At 38.0% G+C, this 17,450-nt stretch overlaps 1 protein-coding gene across 1 annotated transcript; it reads left to right on the forward strand.

The window, feature by feature from the left end:
• The first annotated feature begins 5,335 nt into the window (after positions 1–5,335).
• On the forward strand, positions 5,336–7,553 carry LOC117292725. Its single transcript, XM_033774870.1, has 3 exons — positions 5,336–5,464; positions 6,647–6,862; positions 7,099–7,553. Exons 1-3 carry the CDS (start codon positions 5,401–5,403, stop codon positions 7,422–7,424), a joined length of 606 nt encoding a protein of 201 aa, XP_033630761.1. The 5' UTR covers positions 5,336–5,400; the 3' UTR covers positions 7,425–7,553.
• The last annotated feature ends 9,897 nt before the right edge of the window (positions 7,554–17,450 follow it).

The following is a 17,450-nucleotide window of genomic DNA, read 5'->3' on the forward strand; positions in this document are numbered from 1 at the left end:
TGATACAGACAACTATTTTTTTAATGAAAGTAAAGTCGATAGTACAGTTTTCTGTAATGATAACAGTTTTCTACTTTCATAGAATATTGTATACTACGCAGTGCTAATTATACTTTAGTAGCTTACAAATAATTTGGTGCTTACTGCGTATAGTGATGGTTATTAAAACAACTTCAACCCTTGCGTACTTTTGTGTGTGGCGATTCCACTTTCTTAAAAAGAAATTCATCATGTACGACCAAAATATTATCTTTCGTAATTTAGATTGTAGATCACCCTATTTTGATTTTTAAAGTTCAACTTAGAATAAATGCATAAACGTGAATGTTGAAGAAGGCTCGTTTAGTTTCACTTGATGAGATCATACTTTTATTCTGCTGAGATTGTCATTTTGTTAATGGACTAAGAAATCTGTCCGGAGGCGATTCAGTCCCCCATATGGGAAAATAACGTGGACTAAAGGAGGATGTTTCAAACTAGGGGCGCTATCAGAAGAAGTTTGCACACAGTTCGTTGTTGTTAAAAATAAATCAGGGGTACAAGTGCCATCCTCAAGAGAAATATTTTCGTCTGGTATATTATTAACAAACCGTCTAGCCTTGAGTACGAGTACATTTGCAAATATTGAGTAATCGACCATTGTCATAATAGAAGAAGAGGTGTGGTATTCGGGCGGTCATATGGTGCTACTAAACACCGATGGGGAAAACAGATGCTACCAACACGTTATTTTGATTATAATACAGGTTCCAAAAAATATTAGTGCCAATTATACCTAAAAGCCATGGCGGCCTTAATAGTGTACAGCACAGATAAGAGGAAGAGTCACGATTACAATATACTCATTTCTGATTCTACCTCGTTGAACTCACCACCAAGGTTTCTGTAGTTATGGGTGGCTTAAGGATACAAATTTATGTTACCGGGTTTCCTTATATAGCTTTTGCCTTTGAGTAACAGGAATATTACAGTATCATCCTCCAGAGAAATTAGATTTCCAACGAAGGTTTGGTTTTTCAATGAGGAAAACATCATTCAATCAATATCACCCATGCAAGATTTCGAGAAAACTCAATTTTTAATGATAAAGATGCGTTGTTAGGCCTTTAAGCTTTGATAATAGTTATTATTTTATTTATTATTATTTTTATTTTTTTATATATATTTTTATTTTTTTTTTGGGGGGGGGGGAGGGAGGGGGGGTATTGCCGACGTTTTTGTCAGACGGTGATTGGAGAATCCAGTGCTTAAGTCACACTTAAAAGCCGGAAATCCCCGTGTGTCCGCCAATGCGCTGTGCACAATTAGTGCACAAAGACCCATTTGCATTAGCCGCCACGGTCTCAAGCAGTGCTCTCACTCGTTGTGGACGTATATCCAAGCAGAAATGAAAGAACAAAGGAACGAGAAAGGAAATGGGAAGCAAAAAGAAATTACATCGTTCCTTTATATCGTATTTTCAGTAAATGGTTACCAAAATGTATCACAAGACAGCAGTGTGTTGTAATTTTCGTGTTATGTTGAACATTCGGGAACATTCAGGGTAGCCTGAACGTCTGACGTCACACTTCGAGGCTCGTGAATAACGCCGCAGTGTGGCCTCTAGCCTACGTCAACCCAAGTCCATCTCCACCTTTCACCTAGATCCGTTTCCTGACGACCGCACCAATCTCGGACCTCTGCACTTTATCCAAATAGAGGGTGGTAGTCTTATGGCAGATTAGGTATCCTCATTCACAATCATATTAAGGCCACTTGCCAACACGTCATTCAAAATAGTGTTTACCTATGGTGGAAAAGTTTAAACTCCCGCACAAATCTGAAGTTAACTGATAGACAACATTGTTTTACAACATATGGCCAAACTTCCAATAATAGTCATATATATTCATTCTCAATTTACCAATCGATAGGCAAGGTATCCACTACAACAAACACGAAAGGCGTCGAATAGTTGCGAATACCAAAAGACTGTAATCACACAAACACAATTTCGCTGGAAGAAACATGGCAGCGTTTCTGCAAGTCGCTTGGTTTTTAATCTCCATCTCTCTTCTTACGCACATTTGTCAAGGTAAGATTTAAAATCTGAAAGCAGAACCATGGCAGGGGGCAATCCGTTGTACATATACAGTATGGTCAAAATTATACATTTGTTATCTTCTGCAAATTCTACACTAATAAGGAGATTGAAAACAAAAACTTTTCATAAACTCGCCACAATTTTGCAAATTCACGACAGATCTTGCAAATGAAAATATTTTATATGAGGTGCTGATTGGTTGGTGTCTTTACAATCATTATGCACAGTCATGCAGTAGTCGAACCAATAATATAATTTTGGTGAAAGCAGAATGATATCAAGCCCAACGCAATGGAAATCTCAGCACTTCCATACGTTTACAATCATCTCACTTACATAGTTGTTCTGTTTTGAAGGGATGGTGTGTTGGATGGGACAGGAAGTAGATCCGAACGCACCCCATCGATACAAATGGGTCATCCCAGTTGAGGATCCCTGCAAGTGCACCGAGGTTCGACCGGGTGGTGTGACTAACTACACACCAAGCAACCACTTCAAAGTCATCTACTTTAACATGTTCAGCAACTCGCCATTAGAGATTCGAAAATTGCTGCAATGTCCATCAGGTTAAGAAACATAACCAACACCTCTCACACATTGCTTCTGCAATAATGTTTGACGCTAGGTGGCAGTTGTTATCGCTAATAGTATGCGCATGTTCAAAACTACGAAATGGAAAATTACCTGGTTAGTCTGCTGCCACACAGTATTCCAAGGTCTCTATTGAAATGTTGTTTATTAATTACACCTTATACAGATGCCTTGGAAGTCATTGAGGAACCCAACAAATATGCAGGCCGGGTGTTATCCACGACTCAGAAAACTATTTTGGTTGCACCAGTACCGTGAGGGAGGCGACTGTTGTAGAGAAGGGAGCACTTAATACAAAACTGCAATCATTTGCATCAATATCAGGGATTCAAAAACATTGTATAACATTGTATCTTGGTACCTCTGGAATAACCTCAACTCGGATACTAAAAAGTCTCGTTCACTTTATAGGTCATTCTATAGCAAAACTGAACAACACCTCTTGAATATGCATTTGTTGATCTAGTACACACTTGTACAAAGACTGTTGTTTTGATAGTTATTTAAATTGACTATAAATAGTCTCATTGTCATTGTTATTGTTGTCCTTGTCGTGTCCAAGTCCTTGTCATGTCACGGGAAGTGTACAAAGCACATTTCCCTGCATGTTCTGGCTAGCATGTTAATCACACTTCATATCTTTGAAATTTCTGTACATTTTATTGTTGAATTTGGTGGCATCCATCTCCTCATAATTATGTCATTGTCCAAGTGAAAAATAAATGTGCATTGAATTGAAGGATATTATAGGGGTAAAGTTACCACAATCAGGGAGTTGTCCAAACTGTTAATCTAAACAAGGAAACGATTTGTTTATTTCATGGAGCTTTCTGCATGCAGAAAAAGAGAGAGTTCTGAAAATAAGGAGGAGAGTAGTGCGCGGGAGAGCCACAACGTCAAGCCAGTGTTGTGTTACTGTATACTATCAAATAGTTAATAAAATAATTAATGTCATCATTATTAAATGGAATGTTATCTTTGCAATTGGTTACTTTTATGCAACGTTCAACTTACTTCAGTGTACCCGCATATGAAGAACAATTTATTTTCTTTTTCAGTCAAGGGTATATTGTTATGAAAGTTTTTTTCCCAGTGCAATTATGTACGTTTCGATCCAGATTTATAGACTGGCCCAGTCCTTCCGAGTCAGCACCCCCCTTATAGTTAAAGTGTGCCATCTACTCAGTGACCAAAGAAAAACAGCGTCGTAAATCAACACGTAAGTCCCCATTCTACAAAGCAAAACAAAAAAAAGGTGGTAACCCGAAAGTTACCTCCTTAGTGTCTTTGAGACAATAATAAACAAATTTAAATTTTTAAAACTTTTTTAGTGGAGACAAATTTGCCTGTGAGTAGGGAATCCTAAAGGGACAAAAAATGTCTCACTATAAGATTCTGCCTATGGCTTGGATTACTGCGCCGAAAACATAAGCTGTTCCGACAGTGGTTCGGGACAGCTAATAAGCGTGTAAAATGATTACAAGAAGGCTAACAGTTCTCATAATGCCCGAGGACAAAACTCAGGAAATGCTAAGGATGGGTCGTCACAACAAAGCTCAGGGGCAGTACCGTGCCTCCAGAGAAATATGTCCTCCTAATGATATTGCCACAGCTCCTGGCCTTGTGTAAAATAATTGAGCGGTAGATTGACAAATAATGAGAAAGAGTTCCTAATATTTAGGTTGTAGGAATTGTGTTATACACTGAAGGTGTAAACTGGAGACATGAACACGTTATTATCATTTTGCTGGTAATAATGTTTATAATACATGTGTTTGTGCAGTGCCAACTTTTATACCATTAAATCGCCACTCGTTTTATAACACACCAAGAACTCTGCAATTAATTTGTGACTGTGTAATAAGAAAAAACAATTAATGTTGCCATGCAGGGCAGTTTAATCTGCGGAAAATTTAAGTTTCTAATAGCTTTTGCCTATGAGTAACAGTGATAATACAGTATAATCCCTTCGAAAAATAGCAGATTTTAACGAAAAGAAAATCCATTGCACGGGAACCAAATGTTTGGTTTTGTCATGAGGGAAAACAGAAGTCAATAAAATATCACTCACGCATGATTATAGAAAACTTCACTGATGGCCACGGACGGAAACTCACTTTCAAATATTTATGCTATAACAGTTTCTGAGAAATTAGTGAAATAGCATTGACCTCGGGATTCAAACATTCATTGTTTGAAAACAGTAATAATTATATTTAAGGTTTTTACCACTTAAATTGCTATTTTGATGTATTTTCTGTAATATTGTGTGTTTACTTTAAGGTTTATTTTTACTTCTTCTGATGTAAACTTCGACTTGAGTTTTAAAGGCTGGTCCGTAGGAGAGTGCATTGTAAATCCAACACTTATTATTATTATTATTTTTTTTTTTAAATAAATACAAAGTAAAAATAAACAAGGGTCAACGGGAAGTTGCCAGATACGCACAAAATATGATTTATGTGTTATTTTATATCCAGCATTTTCACGAAGTGACTATTTGCTATTACTTACACTGATGTGTAAAGCGGTCTGCACTGTCTCGTGTGTTCTATTTTTAAAGGTGCCTTAATTTATTGAACGCTTGGTTGAGTGGTTTTTATAAAGAAGACCAGGCTACATATTTTTTGTGCAGAATGTGTTAGGCTTTGGAGACGACAAGAGCGACTTCTCAGAGACTGTTCGAACGTCGCATCACATCTCCTGAGAAAATTATATTATGTGACATGGAGATTCCTCTGCACGCTGCTAGATTGGTGTTCCTTTTATGGATTGTGAGCAAGACGCAAGGTAGAATTTTTGTATTGTTTGAATTGTTTCTTGTCAAATTTGGGCTCAGTGTTAATTGATACGCATGGGTTGTATATATAATTCTTTAAAATTAATATTATTCCGATCGAAAGTAGCCTCTGTATCGTTTAATCTTATCGCCATTCTTTGGCCCGTTTCAGATGCTCTTCACATAAGCTACTTATTGAAATTGGAAGGTATATTGGGTTAGAGTCAAGCCAAAGAATTCGCCCGCATTGTCACCTTGATGTTGAAACAAAACTCCATGTTCTGCTAGATTGCCAATTATACAACGACCTTAGGAATATTATGTTGGATTATATCATTGATCATTATACAAAGGCTTTGAAACTCTTGGCAGGGAAGACAAGTTTATTTACTGTTCTAAAAGAAAATCAAAATGTGTGATTATTTGTTTTTGTTCTAATTTAAATTCCTTTCCGTACGTCTTATTTATTAACTGTATGTTTTCATAATATTGTTACCCTCCCCAGGGATATGGGGTGTGTTCCAGTTTGGAATAAAACATAATACAATACAATACAACACAATACAACACAGCACAACACAACACAACACAACACAACACAACACAACACAACACAACACAACACAACACAATACAATACAATACAATACAATACATAATTTTGATTTATAAGCATTGCTCATGTATTCACTTTTCCCGCTATAATATAAGCAACTAGAAGTATTAATTTAATCGACGACTATCGTTCAATGTTCGATTTGTTTGTAAACATTTTTTTTTTAAATTTACTGATCCACATACTGTTGTACCAGAGTAACCAATAGCTGCTTGGTTTTATTGCAGGTTTTCCGGCCATTTTAAACCCCATTGGCTGTGCCATCTTTGATGAAACGTGTCCGCTTAAAAGTCGTGCGCAGCGCGTACACGCGCGCCCTCTCCATTGTTTTAGATCAATATGGTGGTAAATTACGTCATATTATGCACAATCCATATTTCAACAAAAATCCATTCATTTTAACACCTGGCTCAGTTAATTTGGTGAATTAGGAGGGTCGCGATGATTATACGTTCAACTCTAACAGTGGTACCCCTCAGAGTAGGTTAGCACTACATGACAAAATCCCACCAAATAACACGCACGAAACCCGCTCGGCCATCACATGATGACAGTATCATACAATTTTTGTTTGAAGGGATGGTATGTTGGATGGGACAAGAACCTGATTTAGACGTACCCCATAAACCCTACCGGTGGGTCATCCCGGTTGAGGACCCCTGCATGTGCACCCAGGTTCGACCGGGTGGTATTACCAACCGTACACCCAACCGCCACTTCAAAGTCATCTACTTTGATACCGTTCTGATCAGTAACTCGCCGGTAGAGATTCACAAGTGGCTGCAATGCCCAGGTAAACCCATGCATTTATAAAGTATTATTATGCCTATAGTCTGACAAATTGCTTATAAAACAAAGGCTACACAACGGTTGAAGATCATCAGTGGGCCCATCATACTCATTATCAGCCATTTTGTTAAGCCCCAGATATCATTTGCTGACAATCTACTCGTTTGTGCATACTTTAAATGTGGATGACTGGTTACGCTCAATTTGTTTGACATAACGATATTTGTCATGAAATTTCAGATAATCAGGATGCTCTCAGGGTGAATACACAATTAACATCACCATTAACAGAGACAGTAAGCACAATATCAGCTCCCGTGGAACCCACGGACGCGTCATCTGCAACCGGCGCCAAAACCACCGCGATTCCCTTCACGTGTGATGGTAAGAGTGACGGGAATTATGCAGATACCACTGACTGTGGCATGTACTACGTATGTAGTTTTTCAAACATGTTCCACAGGCCCTGTGCAAGTGGCACGTACTTCAGTCCCGAGCTTAGAGTTTGTGTTTTTTTATTAGGTGACGTTTGCAATTCTAAAACGTTATTTGACGAGCTAAAATAAAATGTTCATTGTGGGAATAACACCCATCACCAATAATAAGTCCCTTTACGATGTTTCACGTTGACGCACTCAAGTTAAAATGTATGTTAACTATTGTAGTGCTATAGCATTGTAATAAACATACACGATGGTATAGTATAAAAACTGTTACCCATCAAAACAGTATTTATACAGAAGTATTGCATTAAAAGTGTTATACTTTGGACCTCTCCCCCAAAAGAGACACACAAACGAAACTCAATACAAAGGATTACACACACGAATCAAGGTCGTGAATGGGATTAAGAAAAATCTGATGTCAAGGATCGGAAAAACTATTTACTCTTTGGCTAACAAGGAGAGCCACTAATTAATTTCTTTGTGGCAACATTATTAGTCAGCACGCTCTTCAAGCTTTAACACTTAAAAACTCAGGGTTCAGAACTGACCCGGATCCGGGTTCCGTGGACCCAGATATTTTTCTAGGTAAGTTTGAACCGGAATCTGTGTCAAAATGACCCAGACGTGGGTCAAACTGACGCAGAATCCAAAGTCAACATCCCAATTGTGACACTTTGTGAAAGTCAGTCTGACCCAGAAAAGGGGTCAGGCCCCCATAGACTCGGAGTCCGGGTCAATCCTGTAGAGTTTAATGAACCACTAGAAAGGAACATTCCATTCACATGTACGTTATAATTGTCATTGGTCTCTGCGTATCTACATTTCATGCAGTGCAAGATATACTATTTAAGGTATATTTCCCACAGACGATTCGTATTAAAAAAAGTTTAGATTTGAACTTGCCATTTCATTTGGTCACTCTTTACTTACGCATGTACCATGTCGAAAAGTTAGTTTGCCCGGGCAAAGCACAGCATCCTATGAAATATTTATTTGAATGGTGCATTTGTACAATTTGTGGCTATTTCAAAGTTAATCATGTGTGCAATAATGAACACGAATAATTAAGCACGGTGATCATTGATGTTGTTTAGCTACAATTTGTATGCAGTACTTAGTGGGGGGAAAAAATGCAAGAAGTAGGTCATAATGGCAGTGGATTGCTACAGTGGGTTGCTATACTAGTCATTTGTTACACCAGTGCAGCATTCTACAGCAGTCTGGGTGCTCATATACAGGAAGGTACCTCCTCTGGTTGCAAAAAGCAACCCCCATGTGTACTTATTTAGTTTTTAAACTTTATTTATTTACTTGTGATCAATATTCCTGTACGTTTGTTGTTGTATAAATGAAAATAACACAAACAAATTCAGAACTCTGTGCAAGGACGAAATGTAAAGCAAGGGAGACTGTTGAATTAAGACGATTCGGTTCAAATTATCTAATTATAACGCCTTGTTCAGATCATTAAGTGATTTCAGATATATCGTTAATGTTAACATATGTTGCTACTTCGGAAACATTGAGTAGAACGCATTTATCCTGAGCGATCCGGTGTCAGTGGTTTTTGTTCCCAGTCTTTAAGTGTGTGTGAAATTAACGTGGGCTGAAGAAAGTTGATTCAAGAGAGGGCGCTATTACAAAAAACTTTCCACACAGTTCGCCGTATGACATATGTGGCCGTGTGTTTTTCTCTAAAAGTGTTGTAAAAATGATTATCGACTTAGTCTACTCAAGTCTTAGTTCTATAAAAACTCAAATCACATTATTTCAAGTTGTTGTTATTAGTAACAGCAAAGTCGAGTTCACCTATAGATGTATAGGAGTAGGCCTGCCAATCTAACATGCTTATTTTTCTTTGCTTACCCTGTTCTACAAATTGTTTTGCTTGATGTACAAATTAACAGTGATAATTTTGGCATTTAAGAAAATGTCAAGCTTTTTTTTCTTATTTCAATATGTATGATCAGTTGGTTTTAGCATAGAGAGATTCATACCCAACCTTTGACGGTATTTTAACTATAAACTCATAGGCTTACATGTACATTTCCACTCTGTACATTTTGTTGATTCAGAATGGTGACCTTTCATTGTCAGGACCACATATCATTATGATTCAATGTCACCTTTAAGTGGCTCCAGAGTTGGTAATGCAATCTCCAAGTTTTCTATTAATAACACCATACAACTAAGCTGTTTATATTTTTAACAGTCTTAAGCTAGTGCTATTTTCCTCCTAAAATGTATATAGAGGATTTGGACTAATGTGAACTTAATATTGTAGAGTAGCTTTTCCTTAAAGGTCATTGGTCAAAATAACATAATTTGATGCTGGTACACTAAATTAAGGCTCACAGGTTACCTGTAACTTGATAAATGGTTGTAATTGGCTAAACTCCGTTTTAGTTATCTCTCTAGCAGATGGAAGAGAGTTGGCAACAATTTGGTGGCAACAAATTATAAGCCACAAACTTGCTTTGATATTTATAACAAGGCCTTTGCTAAAATTGTATTCATGTATCAGACAATAAAACTTACGTTTTATTTAAGTATATAATTGCAATGACCTAAAGTGAACTGCAATTTCTCCCATAGTTGTTTGTATTTTATTTACTCAGACATATTTTGAGTAGTTTGTTTACAACATCTGTTTTCAATGTACATTGTTATCAATATGTAGGTAGGCTGTTCATTAAAAAGCTTGGCTTTAACTTACATCTTAGAGAGTGCAAGATCATTTTCATTTTTGCAGAGAGCACTTCCATTGGAAAAAAAATCTTAAAAACTATGAGAAACTATTAAAGGGGCACCAAGGTAACAGAGTCCATGGCCTCTGTAAAAGAACTGATCAACCGTCAGAGTTGTAGCCACGGTGTTGTGGACTAAATTTGATCAAGAGCTCACCACTAATTGGTCTGGATACAATACTGTCAACCTTTACAAAACATACACAGACGTAGTCTGACTTGTGGACAGTTGTGGACAAGGCAACAATGTTTGTCGCAGTGATAGCGTAATGGCTCTCATGCGACTATACTCTCGCGAGACTGCTGTCTTGAGACTTCTGCTCTTGCGAGACTTCTGATCTCATGACTACAGTCCAATTTAAATGGAAGAGTATTGTTATAGTGGCGAAGCTAGGTCAGCAATAGCTGTTAGACTAGGTCTGAGAGGTTGAAGTCTCCGTCTCTAGATGGTTTAAGTTATGCTAATTTATTTATCAAATAAATCAATTGTTTTCTCATACAAAAGAAGTTTCACTGGACTGTTTTAATTTTTGAGTTATATGTATTCGAGCCATAATATTTTAATCTCATTAGAGCCATTACGGTTTCACTGCAACAAATACTTGTCAGTCCATCTAATACAGAGGTAGCTTACCTTCATGTTTGTGCCTCAGCTGTCGTCATTTTCAAGGAGTTGTTTTGGCTCTTTTGAAGATGTTATCACATTTGCAATGTGAGCTTGGGTGACAAGTCGACAATTTAAGTAGAGTGTTCCTATTAAGATCTGCTTTACTCTTGGATGAATGGTCCAGTAGCTCTCACTCAACCTTGCTATATGAGTTGTAGTCATTTGGAATATCCTCAGGTTACCACACATGATGTCCAGGTATTTAGGTGAACTGTCGAGTGGAGAGATTGCTCCCCAGCAGAAACTTGGGTCCAATCACCAATGTTATAAGAACTATCTTTTTTACACCTGGGCTGGTCCTTTGAGGTCAGCTTCACTGGTGGCTTCAATGAGCTTGTAGTGAAGTATATCTAAGAAGACAGTCTTTGCTTCTGTTCCTATAAAAAGTAACATCATACAGATAAATTAGTCATTATGAGTTCGTGTGAGATACATTATCACCGCTTGTAGACATTTGAAGCTCCTTATAATATGAAACTTGCACCTGCCTCTGACAAAAACCAAACAATTAATCCATGCTGTTGCATCTACAATAATGCAAAAATACTTCTGGCTAGGCCTTAGACTTGTGGACAAGTCGTTTATGGTCCCACGCGGTGAGATAGTTGAGTTGCAGCGGTGCTCTCCGCGCGAACTACTTGTTGCGCAACTACTGCGCGCTGCCCGACTTCAACTCCCCATAAGAAGTCGGCAACCAGCAGTTCGCGCGAGAGCAGTGACAACTCGACTATCTCACCACGTTGGACCATTAATGACTTGTCCACAAGTCTAGCTAGGCCTCTGTGCAAAAGATTGGTGACACAACAATGCCATGGCATATGATGAGTCTACTTTCATTGCATGTATCATGTTCTGTAAAATGGCCGTCTTTTGACTTTTGCAAAAATTGAGAACTTGTTGACCGTGGGTCTAGAATGTCTACAAGTGATTGTGAAGTGTTGCTGAAACGAAGTGTAATATCTACTCTTCTATCTACACCTTACACGTTTGCAATAACACAGGCAACAGAGGCTATTAATATTATGGTCTGTGTTGCCCCTGGTCTTGGCCTTAGCATGCTTAGTGGGAAAAGCTTCCGTATGGCGCCACCACTTTTACATTCGATATGATTGAAATAATTAGTATCTAATTTACCTCAATGAGATATCCCTTTTTGTAAAAATGAGTGAAAAAGTGGTGGCGCCATACGGAAAGTTATCCATAAATTACAATGAGAAATATTTAGTGCAGTGCCAAAGAAAGAACGACCGAGAATGTTAAGTATTAATATTAGAAATTATATCTCACACAGGCACCCGCACTGCATACGACTCAACGAGATATCCACTTTTTTGTTTTATAAAAAAGGTGTTTGCTCGCATTTAAAAATACAATATTTCCGTTTTCTCGTGACACTTCTCACTTCGTTTCACTCTGTTATTGAATCCTTTCTGCTTTCCTCAAAAGTTTGACAATTTACTTACATGTCTTGCTCAAATTCTCCGCTAAAATTGCTGGAAATCCTCCTTCAGTTCCGGAGCAGACAACATCGTTCAGCAGACATCTTGTAAATTGTGGCGATGACGTGCGCCCTCTCCCGTGCTCAAGAATACACAGCACTGGTAAACTGTTTCTCCTATCTGCACATGTTAGAATACAGACGGGCACCCGTCTTATTTATCTAACGGTGCGGTTTCATTGGATGAGTGGGTATGACGTAAGCTTTTATGTGCGTTATGATTGGTCCAAAGTTCATTATGGCATATTGCACAGTCTATTAATAGGCTTGCATTTTGGTCAGTGTCTTCAAACTGTAAAAATATTATAGGCTTTCTATAAATGCCCTGTCCCCAAATCTAAGAAAGAAGAACGTTTATAACGTTTTTCTCTTGTTTTTTATTTTTGTTATATTTATCGCTATCTGTTTACAGGCCTGTATGCTTCGATTTTGAAAGGGCAAAGACTAGGCATTATCTCATTAGCAAAGGGCACCCTATGAGGAAATTGTAAATTTATATTTGAGCATTTCAAGAGCACCACGGAAATGACCAGCGGGCATCGGTGCAATCGCCTTCGAGGCATCCGTTAAGTATCAGGCTTGTGTTTAGGCCTACATATTATATATGGGGGATGAATCTTTTCTTTAGATTTCATATTGGGAATGCTGCCATTAAAAATTCATCATTGCCAAAATATCGATCAAGGGCACGGGACTGAAAGGCATCTTGTGTTTACATTAAATCAACAGTCATCGACCTGCAACAAAACATAGCCTATAATGGAACGATCACTCACAGTTGCCTCAGTAAAGCAATAGAGTCAGTATCGGCATCGACATTGGTTTAGTCCAGCCTCAGACAAGACAATAATATTCTAATGTTCATTATGAATACAAGTGTTATAATCCTAGCCGTGGTACTTCTCTATGCACAACAAAACCAAGGTAAGATTTTCATGTAATCCTTGATCCTTTGTTTTAAGTACATTTTTGCGATGTGGTCTAGCAAAATGAGTTGTTTATCGACCCAAATAAACAACTAGGTGAGCCGTTCCCCGATGCTCGACCCAGTCGTAATTTCTAATAAATAATATCACGCTCACCCTTGAGTGACGTTTAAGTGTAATAATGGCGTCACATTCGAACCAGGCTTTTTGCCTTTGATAAGACTCTGATGGGTCGAAATATGAAGCCATTATAGCATGCAATGTTGTATTTCACAATTAATTAAAGGCAGTGGACACTATTGTTAATTACTCAAAATAATTATTAGCGTAAAACCTTTCTTGGTGACGAGTAAATAGGGAGAGGTTGATGGTATAAAACATTGTGAGAAATGGCTCTCTCTGAAGTGCCATAGTTTTCGAGAAAGAAGTAATTTTCCACGAATTTGATTGTAAGACCTCAAGTTTAGAACTTGAGGTCTCGAAATCAACTATCTAAACGCACACAACTTCGTGTGACAAGGGTATTTTGAGCTCAAATTTTCACAGGTTTGTTATTTTATGCATATGTTGAGATACACCAACTGTGTAGACTAGTCTTTGACAATTACCAATAGTGTCCACTGCCTTTAAGAAGGATTTGAAACTTTGCACGTTGTGAGTATAACCAGGTGCTACACCGCAAACCTCACATGAGATTACAAACCAGTTGATAAGCAGTTTGCTACACTGTTTCATTAATTTCATTAATTAATAGTCATTACATGACGTTACCACAAACCTTTCCATATCGTATTTCCACCATGCAAAGTTTCAAATCCTACTTACATTAATTCCATTCTCTCACTTTATTATTGTCCCACCTCAGCAATGGTCTGTGGTATAGGCATGCTGACCACCGCGGACTCTCTGACACGGTACCGCTGGATGGTCCCCGTGCAGACCCCATGCGTCTGCACCAAGGACCGACTGGATGAACTGGGCTCAGAACCTCTCTGCGAAGTTTCCAACATTAACATCTCAGACATCCAGCTCTACAGCAGAAATCAAGACGATCTTCTGGAATGGCAGAACTGTTCTAGTAATTTTAACTTGACTAGAACCTAATTTATGCAGGTGTTATAAAACATTACGGCGCTTGGTCAACAGTGCACACCTAATTTGCATAATAGATCCCGTGCCCGCCCTTTAAAAATGTCTCCACACTTGTAGAAATAAGTTGCTGTGCAATCTTCTTGTTTGTTCAAACTGGAGCCACTTTAAAGCTAATTTACCCTTAAACCAACTGGAACCTTCCATTACGACGCAGGTCATCATCTCCCGTAACTTAACATAACTGGTGGAATTATTGTTAGCAATAATTGTGTGTCCTTCGCAACGAGCAGTAAGCCCGGTTCATACTTCCTGCGAATGCGAACGAATGCGAAGCGAATCTTGACGTCACAAATTCGCAACGAATAATTCGCAGCAGTTGCCCTTTGCTCTACTGCCTTGTGTATATCGCTGCGAAAGGAGGGTGTGACGTCAAATTCACGTCTAATTCGCTTCGCATTCGCATTCGCAGGAAGTATGAACCGGGCTTTAGTCCTTTTTTAAAAACGAAATTTCTTTGGTCATTTCTCGTTTACACGTCACATGGAAATAATGTCATAAGAAAACTGCATTTCTTCTTCTTCTGTCATAAACGTGCAGTCCATCATCTGGTGTATTACGTACGTTTTTAACTATCATATTCTTATTTATGATTAGGTTATTAACAGAATATTGTGTTCACACTCCCTCAAATGTGTTTGCCATAGCAAATTGAAGGACCTGTAAAAACAGACAAACTGGGGGGGGGGGGTACTAGACTTTACTAATGACAACATTCGGAACTTTCCGGCCGCCTTTCCCAAATTTCAAAGAGCTGCTTAAGTTACTAAGCACTTAGCTAAGCAAACCAAACTGATGCTAACCAGGAAAAAAGGTAACCAGCCAAATTACAATCCAACACCATTTGTGACTGGTTTCTGGCTCATTTTGCTAAGCAGAGAACGGCATTTCGACAACATTATGCATGCCAGAATAGGGTTACCAGAGCCAAAAATACAATTCCATATGCACTATGGAGCTGCTTATTTCTGCTAAGCACTTGTGCAATATTTTCTGCTTAAGCAGCTCTGTGAAATTGGACCATGGTCTGGGGTGTGAGCAATAGCAGCTTAACAAAACTGTCTATTCATGGGTCATTTTCGAGCAACGAAATTGTGATATACAATCACAAAGTGATTGTTCTTTTTATGCTGTCCATGAGCAGTTATTTTATTTAATCATTTACAGTTATTGACTTTCTGTGATGATTTAAAAGGCACTAGACACTGTGGTAATTACTCAACAATAATAAAATAATTTTGTTTGCATAAAACTTACTTGGTACGAGCAATGGAGAGCTGTTGATAGTATAACACAGTGTGAGAAACGGCTCCCTCTGAAGTAACGTAGTTTTTGAGAAATAAGTAATTTCTCACTAAAATATTTGAAATAAATAAGAGACCCCAGCTGAGGTCTCGAATTCAAGGCATCTATAAAGGCACACCTTGTGCGACAAGGGTGTTTTTTCATCATTATTCTCGCATAACCTCGACGACCAATATTGAGACAAAATTGTTTGTTATATTATGCATGTTGGGATACACCAAGTGAGAAGAATGGTCTTTGACAACCAAAGGTGTCCAGTGCCTTTAATGGTCAGAAAGAGGGAAAACAAGGTGGTATTCGTTATGCAAACACACCCAGTGTGCACCTATTGATATGCAACTCGAAACAGAGCTGGTTTGGTGCATTACTCTAAGGTTTGTTGACAGTTCATATTCAATGTACAATATAAATTAGTTTACTTCAAATATGAACGCTGTGAACTGCTCTATGGTATTGATCGACATATAAAAGTCATCCTTGTTGTATATGGAAGAGGAAATTATTGATTTTCCTCAAATTATTGTAGCATGTTTGAAATGCAATGGAGTACTTTTGAACGCATTGTGGCTAAAGACGTAAATTTCAATTCAGACTGGGCTCATGTCTTTATCTTTAGCCTCGAAGTGTGACATCGGCTAATTGTTTACTGTAGTTATGGGCATGCGCACATCTCTGACAACGATTGGTTTACCAGTTGCCATCAAGCATCACCAACAAATTCCCATTGGAAAATAATGATAAGGCGTGTTAGTGGTAGCGGCGTAATGCATAGCGTTGATTTCAAGAAGGTTAATTAATTATACTGATAGTAAAATTATTTTCTAACAACATGGTGAATTGATGCTAATAACTAATTCGTTGTCTGTGATGTGTCAAACACATTCAAAGTTTAAATGTCTTTTCTTTCTAAGCCCAATTCGCACTAGATAGGCTATAAGTGCCCTCATGTTTAAGAATCTTGTAAGAATATTCTCTGGGTCTGAAAATGATCAAAGAGTAAATAATTACGAGGTAGAAGAATTCAAGTTGTGTTCATTTGAATTTCTTTATGTGAACAATAAAACCTATACTAGGCCAATTGTTTTGAATGACATCACAGTCGTCAAGTTAGACTGATTCGGCTGTGTGGCAAAGCAATGAATGTCATCTTCAAACCGAAGCAACAGCCTGAGTTTATGTTAGGTTGAATCCGAATTGCATGAAGATGTTGGCAAACAATACCACACAATCAATTGATGGCCGCCATCTTTGATGAAACGTGCGCAAAAGGCTACCATTGGCTGAGAATCGTGCGCAACGCGTACATGTACATGTAACATGCGCGCACGTTTCTATTGTTTTACATCAAATATGGCGGTCACTGACGTCATATGGAAATTCATCTTTTGTAAACAAAACAAACATGTGAAAAAAAACTGGTCGTAGATTTGAGCTGGAGTAACACTGGTTAGGTCTGATCTATAGGACCCCTATGTTCATTTTAGGCATTAAAGTTGCTATGTCAGATTTTGGCCGATTAGACCCAAAAATTTTGATTATAAATTCAATAGGTATTTTGATGGGGGTCGAGAAAGTTACAAGCTTTCATTTTGAGCCATTGCTCGAAAAAGTCCGCCAATTATTAGTAGCAGTGAAATAAAGTGCCAAAATTAGTTTTTGTCGGGATCCCGACATTATATCACGTGACCAATTCTTATGTGTTTTGAAAGAAACGTTTTAAATTTTGGTCATGGTTCCTGACCATTATAAGTAACAGTTAAACTTGTTTTCGTTTGAGCGGGTGATACTCTTTGAAATACCATTCACTAAAAAAAATCTATGTTTTAATGTTAGGGGCCAAAAATCTGACATAGC

Source organism: Asterias rubens, chromosome 7 (assembly GCF_902459465.1).
Source record: "Asterias rubens chromosome 7, eAstRub1.3, whole genome shotgun sequence".
Taxonomy (NCBI): domain Eukaryota; kingdom Metazoa; phylum Echinodermata; class Asteroidea; order Forcipulatida; family Asteriidae; genus Asterias; species Asterias rubens.